At 36.9% G+C, this 17,693-nt stretch overlaps 1 protein-coding gene and 1 long non-coding RNA gene across 2 annotated transcripts in view; one reads left to right on the top strand and one right to left on the bottom strand.

Moving 5' to 3' along the window:
• The window catches only part of LOC138700197 (uncharacterized), a 118,838-nt gene extending 103,051 nt beyond the window's left edge, over positions 1-15,787 (bottom strand). The window contains exons 1-2 of the long non-coding RNA XR_011332298.1: positions 14,885-15,787; positions 14,593-14,677 (exon numbers count right to left, since the gene is read on the bottom strand). This is a non-coding gene — a long non-coding RNA (uncharacterized lncRNA). The remainder of the gene's footprint in view (positions 1-14,592; positions 14,678-14,884) is intronic.
• Positions 8,567-16,003, top strand: LOC138700191 (uncharacterized). Its single transcript, XM_069826622.1, has 3 exons — positions 8,567-9,224; positions 14,975-15,058; positions 15,762-16,003. The coding sequence occupies exons 1-3, from the start codon at positions 9,125-9,127 to the stop codon at positions 16,001-16,003; spliced, it is 426 nt and encodes a 141-aa protein (XP_069682723.1). The 5' UTR covers positions 8,567-9,124.
• Positions 16,004-17,693: the final 1,690 nt, after the last annotated feature.

Here is a 17,693-nt window from a genome sequence, read left to right as displayed (position 1 = left end):
TCATAACCTTTCGTAATGTTGTCAAACATGGCGCCTACAACTGATATATGTGAAAAAATAGATTCTCCCGGTTTCGGCACTTACAACGTTATGGAAATGCACACTTCAAATATTCATGTTAAATTATTGCACTTTCATAACGTCTTGAACTGGCAAATCTCCTCAATTCTTGAAATTAGTTTATACAGATATTTTGATAGCTTGCATGTTCGAATGTGTTGAAATAAGTAGATTTTAACGATGATAAAAACAGTATGTTCTTCCGTCTTTTGGGGTTTAAACACCAGCTGTTACAAACCGCGTACAAAAGTATCAACCACAGATATACGAGTATGTGCAGAGATGGAAAGAAATTGGCTCTCCCTTATTGTTTCACTTACATGTGCAGTAAACAAGAGCCCTTGTATATATGCTACTTGTCGTGCGAAATTGTTGCTTACATACAGGTGAACCCCCATCAAGACTCGCTCCATGAAAGAATTTCGAGAAGAATACGTAAGCACTCAGTGCGAAGGTCTATGAGAATGCGCAGCACTTCTTTTTGATTACGATGTTGTTGAGACAGGCCGTTCGCTCTTTGTACTGCTTAACATTTTCTTGTAACGTTAATGGATCAGTCCTGGAAATGAAAAGTGCTGTAGTTTTAACTGTATAGACAGACAGACAGACAGACAGAGAGACAAACTCGTTTCATAATATTCTTATAGTTGCTTTATAGCAAAGAATGAAGAACATGTCCAGTTATTACGTTTAACATATGCAAATGCAAATATGAAATAGGCCTATATACAGAATTAATACCTTAATAACAAATTATACAATGGAATATGATTACCATTTCATATTATTAAAATATTTACACATTAGCGTGAAATGTCAAGAATTCATCTACAGAACAGAAAGTGTGAGATATTAAGTAATTTTTTAGTTTTATCTTAAATAATGCAGAGTTTTGGTTATGATTTTTAATGTCTTCAGGAAGACTATTGAACATTTTTATTGCCATGTAACGTAACCCTATTTCCCTTTGATAAATTTGATGATGGTACATGAAAATCATTCTTTCTGCGGGTATTTATACTATGTATGGCTGAATTAGTCAGAAAATTTTCTTTATTACAATAGAGGAAACTTATTAAAGAGTATATAATATACTGATTTGTTAAGGTCATAATCTCTAATTTTTTAAAAATGGTCTACACCAATGGTCGTCAGCACTCGCTGAAATGGTAAATGAGCTGTCCCCTGTGCCCAGTCGTGCAGCAGGAAGAGGTAGGGAGCATACCCGCTAGCAGATACGATTGCACTATAGTACAGTGTGTTTCTCTGCAGGTAAGAGATGCTAGTCCCAGGGTGCTGTAAGCTGATGACCACTGGTCTACACTCTACACGATTTTCTAGGCTTTGCTCGACTATTATTCTAATTGCTCTTTTTTGTAATATATTTTTACTATCTGCAGAATTTCTCCAAAATATTATTCCGTAGGACGTAAGTATGTTTTTGTGGTGTGCGCAACAAATACAGAAAGGCGAGAATAAGATTATTCCAGTATTCATATTAAAAAGTGTAACGTACAAACATTTACAATATGGATAATTAATACTATCACTGGGCAATTCCGCAAAGCATAACCTTTGGAAAATATTGTCTGAGCGGTAGTTATGTGTTGTACTGACCACCATGGGGACTTACAATGCGTAGGCCTACCCATCTTTAGTGTCAGCCCAAAGACAAGTGCACAGCACATAAAATAATCTTCACACGCAATTTTTTATCCACGTCAAATGTGAGCTCTGCTAGACATATTTTCACTCAGGGTTACCAAGACTCAAAGGGCTTTCGTGGCACAATCAAAATTACTCCATGTCTACCTGTATGCCCGCGCTCCATACGAATATGAAAATTGAAGTTAAAACTTTTTTCGTCACAATTATATTAATTCTATAATTACTACTTTAATAAATTATATTCAGTTCACGATTTTTCATTTGTATTGTTTCACAACTTCTCTTATCACTGCATAATTTAATAATATTGAAGTGTCGGTTTGATTAATCTTGATAGTTTAACTTCATCTTGTTCCTATTTCGCATCTAGGTATTGCGCAAACTGAAAATTAATTAATAGTATTTGTGAATTTAAAAATGGTGTCGTTCTAATAATCTTATTGTTAATGTAGACAGAACTTGTTTATTTTTAGTAATAATGTTAATTTTTCATATTCAGTATTTCAATGACGTAACTTTAATCTTAAATCATCCTGGAAGACTAATTTTCCTGGTGTCATTTTCGATAAAGATCTTAGTTCTCTTTTCATGTTGATGACCTTTGTAATGCTTTAGACTCAATAAGGGGGGCAAAGGCTAATTGGGATTTCCCAGTCTCTGATTGGGTCAAAAACCCTGATGGAACTGATATTTAAACCATTGCGGTGAATTTCGGTGAAGTCCGGAGGGCCTAATTAGTCAAATCCACTCTCCTCACCTCCACGCTGGGGCCCCCTGGGATCTTGTAAGATGCGAAAGAGAGAGTGGTATGCGGAAAGCAATGGGAAGCTTCCGCATTTATATATATCCCAAGAAGATATTGGAATTAAGATTGCATGATGAGTCATTCCCTGGTAAAAAATTCCGGACGTAAACTATCCCCCCAATCGGATGTCCGGGAGGGGGATACTGGGGAAGGACGATTCATGACGGAGCCTACAGGAGAGAAGAAAAGAAGACTGACTACTGGAACGCCTCTCGTTTCAGGTGAGTTGGAAAGCTTGAAGGAAGTAATGAAAAGAAACAGAGTGGATGTGATGAGAATATCAGAAGTGAGGTGGGAAGATAGTGGTGAGTAAAATGTAGCATGAGTTACAACAACTATTTCAACAATAAATCACAAATCACGAATTATATTCCCGATGGCTGTTTACTGCTATAAAGAATGTTCCTAAATTCAATAAATGAACCGAAAAAAAACTTTATTTTTTGTTTTAGTATCTTGAAAAGTTCATAAATGTGTCTAAATGCAACGTGAGTTACTGTGGAATGACCCGAATCTAGTATTATTACGACGTATAACTTTTGTAATTGTATTAATTGTAGACTGCCTGAGTGGCAGAAAAGGCCTCAGGGTCTAACTCTGCCGGGTAAAATAAAATATATTATTATTTGTAACAGTAGTAGTAATACATTGAAATTCTTCGCCAGTGTGTTGAAGAAGAATGTCAGCAGATACAATAGCCAGTAAGATGGTACATGATGCGTTGCTTAGAAGTCTTTATTTTAAATCCTGGTGGCTATTTTAGCACTATCTACAGAATTATGCATGGTCTTCGTAAGCAAAGATGTAAAAATAAACATTCATTAACTAAAAATTGCCTGTAATGAAAAACAGAGCGAAAATGATTGCATGTATGCATATAGCTTCTAGTCACAAGCTTATAGTTTTGGAAATCTTAAAACTGGAACGTAATCCCTCTCTCTTATAGCATTTTGGTAATTGCTGGTACATCCAGGCACATAGACACACTATATTTATGAGCCGTATGTAAATAAAAGAATGTGGATAAATTAGGTTTTTTAATAAAAGTAAAAACTACTTCTATTTCAGTTCATTGAATTTATTTTTGTTTGAGATTTATACGACATGCTTTAGAAGTAATCGTTACTACGTTCTTCAGCTTTTGATTCATTTTCAAACTTCACTTTCATGATTTACTTATTGTTGATAGTTTGATAACTACAATAAGGTTCAAAAAGAATGGGCCGGTGACAAATGTGTAAATAAGTTCCAGAAACAGAACAGTGTGCATGCCCGTCTCCTTGAAGTTCCAGTTCACAAGATGACACAATTAAACCATATAAATGTGTTGTATTTTGTTCTAAAATATTTTATAAAATAAAACAAAGGGTTGATTCTAGCTGCATCAGAGTCTCTGAAGAGTGAAATAGCAATAACATTGATAAATACTAAATCTATTGAAACGAGGTACAAAAGTATCGAAAATGAATGAGAAAGCAAATAATACGCCGCATTAAACCATGGGCCATTGTACCGTAGATGATTTAAGCATGGGTCTAAATCTGATAGCAGTGATTAAGAGAGGTTCGAATCTCCATTAGTCTTAATTTTTTTACATTATAAATTTACCATAATAAGTTTTTCATAAACACCATTTTCAAAAGTACCAATAGGCGACATCGCCTGGAAGTCGATTGAATGTTTAGTAAATAGCACAACCTCTCCCCTGAGCAACACTCCTGTCTGTTAATAAAACTGTCTGTATTTATATCTGATTTATAGTTTTTAAAAATATGTTTAACTACAACATTAAAACATGTTACCATTGTAAACATAGAATTTAGTTTTATTTGTTTTAATAATGGCAATATTGAAGTGATACTCAGTAGCGGCTCGCCGTAAAAAAAATAGGTGAAGTGCTTTTCACATACACAAATGCATAACAGTTTTACCAATATAATGAGTAGGCCTACTATTCGTAAACTGCGTACAATTTTAATAGGTCTAGAACACATGCAAACAGGAAAATTAATTAATTTCAGGACTCACTCAATTTCTTGCATACCAAGTCAATCCTCCTATCTTTTAAAGCAGTAAACCTGTTCGATGATGTCTTCATAAAATGTCTGACTAACTGAGAGTGGACAGTATATCTCTATGCAAAGCTATGGGGCTAATGAGGAAAATCTCTCCTGTGATGTAGCATTCCGAGTGAAATTTTTAATCTCATCAAACAGAAAATATTCTTGCATCGATTTTTTTAACTTATTTTATACAACTTCTCTATTTTCTTAGCACTTTTTAAAACAAAGAACAAATGGAACTGTAGGTCGTCCAGAACTTAAAACATCTTTCTTATCCTTATGTATAAGTCTACAAAACAGCATTTCTAATAAATAATAAAACGTGTTATTTTTGGGATACATATTTCACACTCATTTATCAATATTTTCTATGTACTGGTATCTAAGTATTTGTATAATAGCACTAGTGATTAAACATATAATATGCGCTATGATGTAGGATTAATACACTATATAGACTTATCACTAATATTCGCTAAATACATTAAATAATAAGTTAATATATACGTACACAGTATTAAGCTACACGTTTACATTTACGCGCGCGTTAAACTTTCAAATACAAGAGCTTGAACAAAACTGGCAAGCTCATGGTAAGAAATAATACACGCTGCGGAAAACAACTTTTAAACTTTGCGAATGTATGTTGGGTGTATTTCTGATAAAATAACATAGAGCTAGCTAATTTACCACAGCAGGGGTGGCTGCTTCTACACAAGGAATGAAGATAGTATTCTCGAGTCAGGTAGTACATACTTTAAAATTTCGCAGCCCTTAAACAATAGCCTCCGGCCTTGGAGACCAGCTGCAACCCTACCCTATCGTCAGATCTGCAAACTGGTTACTCCACATACAACAAATCTAACAGTTCTCCGTAACTGAAAGACTCAGAAATGCACTTCACTCATACAATCTTTCTTTAGTACGTGACGTCACGTTACCATGGAAACCAAGGGCTGTATGAGCATGGGAGCCCAAATAATTTCACCTTTACAGTATTGTAAGTTCCAATAGACACCGATCGGCGCTCGTAACTGTTGACATTCTATTCAGCAGACGGTTACAGATACTATTTATACAACTAAACTCTATTCATAACGACTGAAAATAAAACTTTTTTTTTTACTTTAGAAATATGGTACCGGTAATAACTAGAATTAATTATTAGTACGAGATAAAATTGTGTTTTACGCGTAAATAGGTGAAGTCGCACTTCACCTACTTCACCTGAATAACCGCCCCTGGTGATACTGTTTAGCATTCTTCAATTTGTTCGTATTGGAGTTTAGCTTTCTGTATCGTCCTTATTGAAGGGTTCAGAACCATAATGGGCCAAGAGCCATATAATAAAAACGTAGACAACAAGGGTTAAAACTAAGTTATTACAATAATTCAATGAAAACATATAGCAAGTAATATGAAGTATGCATAATAAAATTAAATTATATCTCAATATTCATTAAACTATGGTATTCACTTAACTTTAACTCTCGCTTTCACCGTTTTTAATAAATGGCGCTTGGCCCACTATGGTTCTGAATCCTTCAATTCCTGGTCGACCGCGCATCTCTGCAAGGTAAGAGGACGCCATCTTAATCAGAGAAGTTGAAAACCACATATTTCTAAATGCCTTTGATTTGAAGATGGCGTCCAACTTTTCAACCGTGAGGAGACATTTTAGAGAGGATGGCATAAGGTCTCGTCGAACTGCGACGAAAGAACATTTGAAAATGAATCATGTCGTGGACCTTCTAGCTTACGCTACTATTTGGCAGGACTTCGACTGGAGAATGTCATTTTGTCCGACGAGGTAGATGTCTTCAGTAGCACTTATGTCCTGCCCGTGTGTATCGTATGGATGACCACCGATATAATGAACGTTCGTGGGACGACTTCACAGGCCGGGTCGCGTGAGCGTTGCGATGTCAAACATTGGAGCAGAGCCTCTAGAACGCATGCATGGTCGGTTTACGACAGATGTGAATGAATAAATTTGGCAAATATAATGATTCCTTCCGGCCGAGAATGGTATCCAGACGGAACACTTGTGTTCCAGCAGGAAAACCATCAGATACACACCGCCAATCGCATTTAAAGATGGTTTACGAAGAGGTCTGATGTCGACATGCTCGAATGTCCTTGGATTTTTCACCTGATATGAATCCGATTGAAAATGTGTGGCATAGATTTAAAATGATCTTACGCTCTAATTGGGCAGAACCACCCTTACGAACAGCAGACAAATTATGGAACAGAGTAGCTACTAGATGCGTGGGAGGAGGTGGTCACGGATGTAGACTATTACGTAATCTTTTGGACTCCATGTCGCGCTGAATGAGGGCAGTTGTTGATGCAAGTGGATTATGGAGAAATACTAGTCCCTACCACAGACCTTTTTTTTTTGTTTATATATGTTTTTGTATAATTTTTGTTAATTTATATTTGATGTACTTCTAATGTTTGAGGAGGCAAACAAACTATTAATTTTGCATACTGATCAGGTTGTGCCTAATAGTAGCCCACAAATAATAGGATATAATATGTTTGCAACACTTGCATAACCAAGTTTATTAACAAATTCCACTAACACTTGTCATTAAACATATAAAATAATACAACATAAAAATCATCCCTACCGGGAAGCGAACTTACAACTCTGGTTCCGAAATCAGAAACATTACCCCTACATTGTAGACGGATCATTATCAAAGAATCAACCGGAACAAACATCAGAGCATTGCCTTCGAACGAAATGAATTTACTCGTGTGAACCTGACTTTAAAAACTATTTGAACTACCAAGTGTCGGCCCATTCTATTTTAATCCAATTGTATATGTTGTCATTTTTACTTAATATGCCCTATTCATCCTAGTCATTAGCTAGAAATCAGTGTGATAACGACGATTTCAACCAAGAATAATATTGCTTTCAGCTGGACCAGCAGAGAAGATGAAGACGACCGCAGCGACGCAGACGAGCGATCAATGCTTGCAGTCCGAAGTGATCCAGATGGACGCAACCACTCAAACGAGCGACCACTACTTACAAACCGAAGTGATACAGGCGGACGCAGACACACAGACGAGCGACCATTACTTACAGACCGAAGTGATACAGACGGACGCAGGCACACAGACGAGCGACCACTACTTACAGACCGAAGTGATACAGACGGACGCAGGCACACAGACGAGCGACCACTACTTACAGACCGAAGTGATACAGACGGACGCAGACACACAGACGAGTGATCGCTACTTACAGACCGAAGTGATACAGACGGACGCAGACACACAGACGAGCGACCACTACTTACAGACCGAAGTGATACAGATGGACGCAGGCACACAGACGAGCGACCACTACTTACAGACCGAAGTGATACAGACGGACGCAGACACACAGACGAGTGATCGCTACTTACAGACCGAAGTGATACAGACGGACACAGACACACAGACGAGCGACCGCTACTTACAGACCGAAGTGATACAGACGGACGCAGACACACAGACGAGCGACCATTACTTACAGACCGAATTGATACAGACAGACGCAGGCACACAGACGAGCGACCACTACTTACAGACCGAAGTGATACAGACAGACGCAGGCACACAGACGAGCGACCACTACTTGCAGACCGAAGTGATACAGACGGACGCAGGCACACAGACGAGCGACCATTACTTACAGACCGAAGTGATACAGACAGACGCAGGCACACAGACGAGCGACCACTACTTACAGACCGAACTGATACAGACGGACGCAGACACACAGACGAGCGACCACAACTTACAGACCGAAGTAATACAGACGGACGCAGACACACAGACGAGCGACCATTACTTACAGACCGAAGTGATACAGACGGACGCAGGCACACAGACGAGCGACCACTACTTACGGACCGAAGTGGTACAGACGGACGCAGGCACACAGACGAGCGACCACTACTTACAGACCGAAGTGATACAGACGGACGCAGGCACACAGACGAGCGACCATTACTTGCAGACCAAAGACATTCAGACGGACGTAGTCACACAGACGAACGATCACTACTTACAGACTGAAGTCATCCAGACGGACGAAGAAACAAAGACGAGCGACCACTACTTACAGACTGAAGTCATCCAGATGGACGCAACATCCGCACAGACGAGCGACCACTACTTACAGACTGAAGTGATACAGACGGACAAAGGAACAAAGACGAGCGACCACTACTTACAGACTGAAGTGATACAGACGGACGAAGGAACAAAGACGAGCGACCACTACTTACAGACTTAAGTGATACAGACGGACGAAGGAACAAAGACGAGCGACCACTACTTACAGACTGAAGTGATACAAACGGACGAAGGAACAAAGACGAGCGACCACTACTTACAGACTGAAGTGATACAGACGGACGAAGGAACAAAGACGAGCGACCATTACTTACAGACTGAAATCATCCAGACGGACGCAACATCCACACAGACGAGCGACCACTACTTACAGACTGAAGTGATACAGATGGACGAAGGAACAAAGACGAGCGACTACTACTTACAGACTGAAGTCATCCAGGAGGACGCAACATCCGCACAGACGAGCGTATCCAGCCCTGTTGAAGGTACAGTAAATTGTTTATATTATTGGAGAGTATTAATATTTCAAAGGAGGGAAGCAGTAACTAAATACAATTAATATTTAGAAAAAAAAAATTACCTACTCACCTGTCATTTAAGCTGTAGAACGATTCTCCTGTTTTGTTTGTCTAACTCGTCTATGACGTCACCGTAAAACCGAGATTATTGTGGCAGTTTCTTAATAAATGATTTTTCAATTTCAAAACTGCCAACTGTGAGATTCGCTTTTGGCCTATAGAATTTCTCACAAATGCCTTTACACTCTTGAGAATAGAGAGGAAGTAGTGGTAGGAATTGTTAGTGTAAGTTCACGAAATTTGACAACTGCAGAGTAGGCCGCCTGTAGTTTATATTCCTTAATACATTTCAACAACTCACTGAAGCTATTGACACTACTCGCACAAATGCTTTCTTTTACACTGAGCAGTACAGATAATTGGAAACCCAGAGTCACTGCATGAAAGAAACAACATAATTAGCAATAGTTAGTATATCAAAAGCACTTAGGATATGAGCATTGTAATGCTTTGGAAATTTGTGAGTTCCAGTAATTTTAGATAGTCAACATTACTGAACATTTAAGTTAATTGTTCAAGGTTGTTGTCAATAACTACAAAAAATAGTTTGCGACTTCATGTTTCCAAGCTACCGATGTCATGAATATGGACCCTCTTAGCCTATGGTTTGAAATGTCATAATATGATTTTTATACGATTCCAAATATTCGAAAAGCTGTCCCTTTTGCCTTCAATAATTGTCTTGGATTCACCAATTTACTGAATGCAATATACAATGTCATTTGTTTTGCTTTGAAGAACACCAAAAAGAATATCTGTGAAAGAAAATATTGCTCCAAATATATGCGAAAGCAAAATTAAAATTGAAATCTGTCTTCAGCAAAGCAAGGTATCCTCTTGAAGAATTAAGAGTTTCTGAATCCCAATTATCAGTTTATTCAACAATATTTTCGAACAGCTAATGAATGGTTCACGATATTCTAAAACAGTCTATACCAGTCTACTATTATAATTTCTGTTCGTCCGAGACACCTTCGGAAGTATTTTCTTCACTAGTTCATCCAAAGCATGCATTCGCTTAAAAAACAGGGAGGAAAATAAAACAAGGCCATTAAGTAACAGAAAGAATATTTATATTTGATCTAAATATTGTCCCAGCCGACTGAAATAGAACTAAATTCAGACGATGAGCAAAGCAATGAACATGGAGAAAACACAGGAAAAATTGTTTTACTCTAGCCTGCAATCCACTCAAGTGATCAGACTACAGCTCCGCCATCATAACCCTGAGCTACTAACTTCAACCACATTCCAGATCTTCTACGATTTGACACATTATGCTATACAAACCCCCAGCAGTTCTATCTGATTAAACATTCCAAAAACCTTTCCTGAACGTTGCCGTCCTTGGTCGGATATATAACGACTACAGATAACTGACTGGCATTCCTTACTTCCGTAATTTCATCCAAGAATATAGTTTTGAATGAACTATCAATAATTTACTTCTTAATATTGTTCAAAGCAACTATGGCAACCGAGGAAATTAGGCCATTTTGGATCAAATTAGAAGTACCGGTACTCTGGAAAACTGTAAATGTTTCTAAATGAAGCGGTAAAATTGAATCATATTTTGCTCTAAAAAAAAAAGCAAATCTTTCTTATTAACGAACTCACTTGATTCACTATGTTCTCTAAAGCCAAGTTAGGAAACACGCAATGTCAATTAAGCGTTTCAATATTTCGCGATTATTTTAACAATTTATTGTGCTTTAGACCAGCCCTACCCACTGGGGCCATACAGCGATAGAAGGGGCAGTGCACGGAGCGTCATACTATTGCTGCCTCCTGAATACGGAGTCGAGATGTGGCGAATGTAGAACTACATTACAATCTGCATCGTGTAGGATAGAGCGTTCGGGGTTTAGAAAATACCATTGGGATATAGCCGCCTTAGCGGAAATCCCCCTCATTGTAATATAATTAAAATAAATTAGTTACGTATTTTCTAACGTATATAAAACCATATAAATAAATTTAAATACATTGTAAGCATTGCTTCAAATATAAACGCTTTATATTACTTATAAATAGACTTGGCCTGTATGTTACTTTATTTGTATTTTCAATAATCGAATAAATGGAATAGATTTACTTGTGTTGTTTATGTACGTTAGAAAATACGTAAATAACTTATTTAAATTATAGTAGAAAGAGGTGGACATCGCTAAGAAAACGACTCTACTCTATACCCAATGGCATTTTCAAAACTCTGATCGCTCTAATAATATGGATTCGAACAATGCAGATTGGAGAGGAGACGCGCAGATTCCTTTACCCAGGATATAGATTGGAAAGAAAAATATTTCTGATTGCTTGATTGGCAAACTTACTCGTGTTGAATTGTATAAGCTCGTGTGGCTTACAGCTGTTTCGGTGCTGCACGCCATCCTCAGAGCTTATACAATTTAACACGAGTAAGTTTGCCAATCAACCAGTCAGTTATATTTAAGTGTTAAAAGTAGTGTACGCAAGATTAAAGATGAAAAATATTTCTTTCTTCAAGTAGATGAACGATCGAGATGCCTGATATGTGGTACTTCCGTGGCCAATATAATGTGGAGCGCCACTATAAAAAAACATGCTAATACCTATGATTTGGTCGTAGAAGAGGGTCGTACAAAAATGACTCAGGATCTTTTCCTTTTAATTGGTTTATTTTACGACGCTTTATCGACTGCTAAAATTGTCTAGCGTTTGAGTGAGATGATAACGACAGCGAAGTGAGTCCAGGTCCAGCGCCGAAAGTTATCTAACATATGTTCTTAATGGGTTGAGGGAAAACCCCGGAAAAATTCTTATCCAGGCAACTTTCCCAACCAGGATTTAAACTCCGGCTCGCTCGTTTCGTGGTCAGACATACTGTTACTTCACAACGGTGGACCTGAGGATCTTGAGGAAACCTCCTTAACCGGAACAAATTTAATTAGTATTAGTAGTGGTGGTCGTGGTGGTGGTGGTAGTAGTAGTAGTAGTAGTAGTAGTAGTAGTAGTAGTAGTAGTAGTAGTAGTAGTAGTAGTAGTAGCAGTAGCAGTAGCAGTACGCTGTTATTAGGCCTAATAGTTGCAATATGTATTATTTCACGTCTCATAGCGCAGACACACCGTTTGCATCCTTTTTTCTAAAATCAACTTTACGACTGACACTTTTCCGAATGAGCATTTCTCCAAATGACTATTTCTTTTACGCGTTCACTGTTTACCGAAATTAATAATCCGATACATTATTCGGATAAATAGTGCCCGTTCTGTGTTACCTACAAGCGCCATAAATTGTTGCTCTTTTCATTTGGGGCAGATCCTGTATAGACGCATCCAGGCTGAAGGTCTAACTATAGGAAGCTTACAACGATATCGAAAACAATGAAGTAAGATTATATACACATATGTTGCTGTCATTAGCATTTGTTCCCCCAGATCATGTAAAACAATTATTCGAAGAACTCAGAGAAGATGCGCCTGACACCATACTACCTATATACGATACTTTGATTTCCATTAGGCCTACATCAGTGGCCGAAGAGGTAAAGGCAAAACACGACGTGTACCACCGCGCTATAACATCGCATTTGGAATCAATACCAATGAACATTGCAAGTTGAACACCGGACCAACAATGTAAGTGAAGCGCGGCATAATAGATTTCAAATGCTCATCAGCAAGCATCATCAATCATCATCCCTTTATACGGCCTTAGCTGAAATTAAAAAAGAACAAGCAGACACTGAGGTCACGATGCAAGAGTTGAGATTGGAAAGGAAGGTAACAGCACAGCCAAGAAAGCAGTACAAAACAGAATAATGGCAATAACACTGGAATACAAAACACAGAAGGAAGAAACCCGCAGTCTGCAGTACTTAAGAAGAATTGGGTACAATTTTAGCTTCTGAAGAGGCATGAAATACAGGCATTCTGTGCTCGTTGATCATGTCCCATCTTTCAAAAAATCAAGCTATAGTCATACTCTGTTTTTATACATCTTCCAACTTACTCCACTCGAATTTATCTTTAACCACTTATAAATATTAAATTCAACTTCCAGAATAGTGTAATAATTCAGTATGTTCTAAATATGAGTTTTTAACAGAGCATAAACTGTAATTTACACTGAAAACGACACAAAGAACACTTATAGCTTCGACATACTTCGCGTATTCGTCACTGGAAGCACGCTTTCAAAATCATAGTGGGGTGGTCTGACTGCTGGGGTTGCGAGGGAAACAACTGTGTCCTGCCCGTTGCGCGCTGCGTACAGTTTGAAACAAAAGTAACAACACTATGAAATAATAATTTCGTGAAAAATGAAAATAACTTTATTGTTAAATCATAAACATCAGAAACAACGAAGACAATGACAACGACATTTTGATATATTTTAATAGCCTACATCAATTTCTTACACATCCTCAAAATGAACCAACAAAAAGCACATAAACATAGCATTTACATTAGTCATCCTCCACTATCGATCTTACTTTTTTGAGTATCTAACTTGTTACATAGTTCATCAAACGAATTAATTTTGTTTAATTGTAACCACTTAATTCGTTACGGTACTGTTCAAAGTTCTTAACGTTGTGCCTTCTCATTGCAGGGTTCATTCTTGTTGAGTAATACGATTGCATAATCGTTCCGGTAAGCCTGGAAATATCCTTGGCATATCACTAAGTTTTAAGAAACAGCTATTTCGGAGTATTTCTGCACATTTCTTTCTCTGTCTCTAGAATCATGTAGTAGGTACAAACGTTTACTTCTAAGTGTTTATACACACAACTGAATGCTTTGTTGGCGTGAAGACATTTCGTGGTATATTTTCTAGTCACAAGCTTCTCCTTTTCAGATGGAAATTTGAAAACTGTATAACTGCTCTCAAGTAGAGCACTCTGGTAGGCCTAATTGCTGGTACACTGGCGTTCGAAGAAAGTGTTCGATAATTTTTTCGTGTAAGTGTGGCTTTTTTAGTCATTATTCCTATGAATAGATGGCGAAGATAAGTCAGTGTTGCCAATAGTACATAAATATACCCGTATTATGAAATTCAACACTTCATCCCCCTTGAATGATTGTAAAAAAAAACACTACATTTAGCGGAACCGCTATTACCGTCAATTATGAAAATAATTTGTACTTGATCTATATCAATATTTTTCCAAACACATTTTTACCCGTTCCTGTAATAGATTCACCTATTGAAAAACTAGCAGAACTTGTTCAGAGTTTCTCAATTTGTTATATATTTGGTTCTGACCTATCCGTGGTTAGGACGTTCGCTCACCCTTATGATCAGAAAATTGTAGGCCAGATACCTTTGAACGCCAGTGTACACGCAGACACACAGGCACTCTACATTTAGAAGCCATCTGTAAAAAAAGTATAAGGATAAATTAATTTCATTTTTTAAATAGAATTAAAAAATTACTTTAATTTTAGTTCATTGAATTTATTTTTCTTTAGGGCTATACATGCGTTAGAAATAACTTTACTACGCACATCAACTTTTTATTCCTTTCCAAAATTCACTTTAATAATTTATTAATAGTTTGATGACGTACATATTGTCTACTTACTTGATATGCTACCTATTTATCCTGTTCATTACATTAGCTAACAATTACTTCATTACGACGATTTAAACTCAGAATTGTCTTGCATTTTAGATGTACCCAAAGCGACAGAGAAGGTGATGACGTCGAGAGAACGCTTCCTGGAAAGAATAAGACGTATCAGAGTTAACAGTGAAGGTACAGTAATTGTTTACAGCCTGAAGTGGTGGCGCTTCCAGCTACGCACAAGTTCTATTTTTACTGTAAATAAAAGAATAAGGATAAATTAATTTCATTTTTGAAATAAAATTTAAAAATTGCTTTAATTTCAGTACACTGAATTTATTTTTCTTTATGGGAACACTCAACTTAAAAATTGGAGAAAAAGTGTCATCGAAATGAAAAATTAAATTTCTGCACTAATTTACGTGACAGAACTAAATCAATACGCAAAATTCTTCCCCTATTCATTGAGAAGTCACAGTCAAATGCACAAAGCCAAAAAATAAAAAATGATAATTAAAAGTGATATTTCAATTAATGATTGATTAAAAATAGAAACATTTTTTTATTTTGAAAAGTATTGGATCTAATGAGCTGAGATTTTGCATGTTAATTTTCCATGTGTATATTAAATTTTTTCTCCAAATTTGAAAAAGATTGGTCAAATAGGAAAAAAGTTCCAAAATATAGCCGAGTGTCCCCTTAAGGCTATACATGCGTTAGCGTTAGAAGTAACTTTACTACGCACTTCAACTTTTTATTCCTTTCCAAAATTCACTTTAATAATTTACTTATATTGTCTACTTACTTAATATGCTACCTATTTATCCTGTTCATTACATTAGCTAACAAACACTTTATTACGACTATTTAAATTCAGAATTTTGTTGCATTTTAGATTTACGCAGAGCGAGAGAGAGAGGTATGATGGAAAGACTCAAAATGACAGGTCACTACCCGTACTACCCGCACCAGAAAAGAATGACACACTTAGACAGACGTCCCAAAGAAGAAGGTAAAGTAATTGTTTATATCCTGAAGTGGTGGCGCTTCCAGCTGCTCACAAGTTCGATTGCTGGTAGCAAAGAGGAGATTTATGGAGTAGAGCCATTCAGCCAGTTAGTCCAAACCGCTTGTTAATTTGTCGCAGTTCGTAGAACCTGCTGTTAAATATTTGAATTAAGTTCTTTACAGAAAGGAAGAATATTAATTTAAACACAATTCTCTAGCTTTTTAATGTGGCAATAAACATAATGCTAAAATAAACGATAAAATAAACTCGAAACGAATTATTATTACATTCTTGTTTCCTATTCAAGTGTGTAGGCAGTCAGGACAGGAATATGATATTATGCCTGCAGCCTTGAAACACACTTTCGCTTATTTTGGCTGTGGTTTACCCCTATACTTCCCCATTTCAGTGATAATACCGCATACACAATAATGAAACGTAGTAAGTTATTCAAAAAAATAATTAAAAAAAGTAAATGGATTGTTGAGCACATTAATAAAGTACTTCGTTTTCCATTTGTAATATTTCTCTTACAATTTTTTATTCCAATCCAATTAATTATTTTTTCATTAAGAGTATTAACAATACTGAATGCTTTATGGCCGCTGGGTCGGTAGTAGCCAGCATCATATAAGCTGCGCTTATATTTCAATCTAAACCCCAGAACGAAATCATTGTAGTGCAATAAAACGTTAAAGCGGTCGGTCAAGTCTTCTTGGTAGTGGTGGTTGGTTGATGTTTCGAAAAGTAAAGTGTTAAATTGGTAAATACGTAGTACATCACCCATACTTTTTTAGAAAAACCCTGCTGAATTTTTGGTTTACGAAAAATATTCGTCTTTATGGGAAAACTCACTCCCGCCACTGCCTTAGAACAACGTATTATATTTTTCGTGAACCAAAAACACAATACGGCATTGCTACGAAGTGGTGCTGAAATACTGTACATGTTAAATTAACTTAATGTGCGGTAACAGTAGCCTAGATTCTGTGTGTGCAGACGCATCTTCGGATAGTATAGTATTATGTGGAGCATAGGGCTGCAACAAGCAAGGCTAGGTAGAACTACATCTTAGACAGGTAAGATAATATGATATATATGTTTGCAGATGTAGCGAGGTAATCTTCCGCCACTCTGATGTCGGCCAGTGCACAGACGAAGTGTCGGAAGTCTACCCCCTTCTTCCTGACGAGAGTCAAGGATTTTAAATTATACATATAAGAGCATGTTGATTTGTGGTTTTACTTTATTTGTAGCTGCTTATTATTTCATATTTCTATTGAGGTTATGAAATTTGCGGATATTTTTTAACACGTATATTAGTTGTATTTTCCCAGTTTTTTCCACATAGACGTGGATCACCGTCATACCCACAGAAAGCTTGTTCAGCCAGGTGCGATACTTCAACAGATAGGTGAAAGACCTAGCCCGATAGATGAAAAGTGATGTGAAGGATTGACTAGAGTTTAACCCATATTATCGCGGTGATGCGTTTTCGCAACATTTTACTTCTTTGCTATTAAACGTGTGTGAAATATGGTTTTTAGTATTTTTTTAAGTTTATGGCACTTATTATCTATTATACTGATGTTGGTAGACCTGGTTTATTGAAAACATTTGGTAACTGATTCATTGATGGCGCAATACTTGAGAAGGAAAGAAGTGATTATTACAAATGTTGAAATATCTGCAGTTTGTCATAAAGGAATGTAATTTTTGCTTATTTTTATAATATTATTATATCTTTTCTTTTATATATTACAATCTAAAGACTCTTAGCATACTTCTTGTAAACGTAGCTGGATATTGCATGAAACG

This window comes from Periplaneta americana, chromosome 1 (genome assembly GCF_040183065.1).
Source record: "Periplaneta americana isolate PAMFEO1 chromosome 1, P.americana_PAMFEO1_priV1, whole genome shotgun sequence".
Taxonomy (NCBI): Eukaryota; Metazoa; Arthropoda; class Insecta; order Blattodea; family Blattidae; genus Periplaneta; species Periplaneta americana.
Note: the sequence above shows the minus strand (reverse complement) of the source record. Positions and strands in the feature narration are given on the sequence as shown.

Excerpts from the sequence above, each read along its gene's own strand:
- LOC138700191 (XM_069826622.1), top strand. The coding sequence starts at position 9,125 with ATGGACGAAGGAACAAAGACGAGCGACTACTACTTACAGACTGAAGTC. Across the intron at positions 9,225-14,974 it reads CGTATCCAGCCCTGTTGAAG|ATGTACCCAAAGCGACAGAG; the intron begins GTACAGTAAATT and ends CTTGCATTTTAG. Across the intron at positions 15,059-15,761 it reads TATCAGAGTTAACAGTGAAG|ATTTACGCAGAGCGAGAGAG; the intron begins GTACAGTAATTG and ends GTTGCATTTTAG.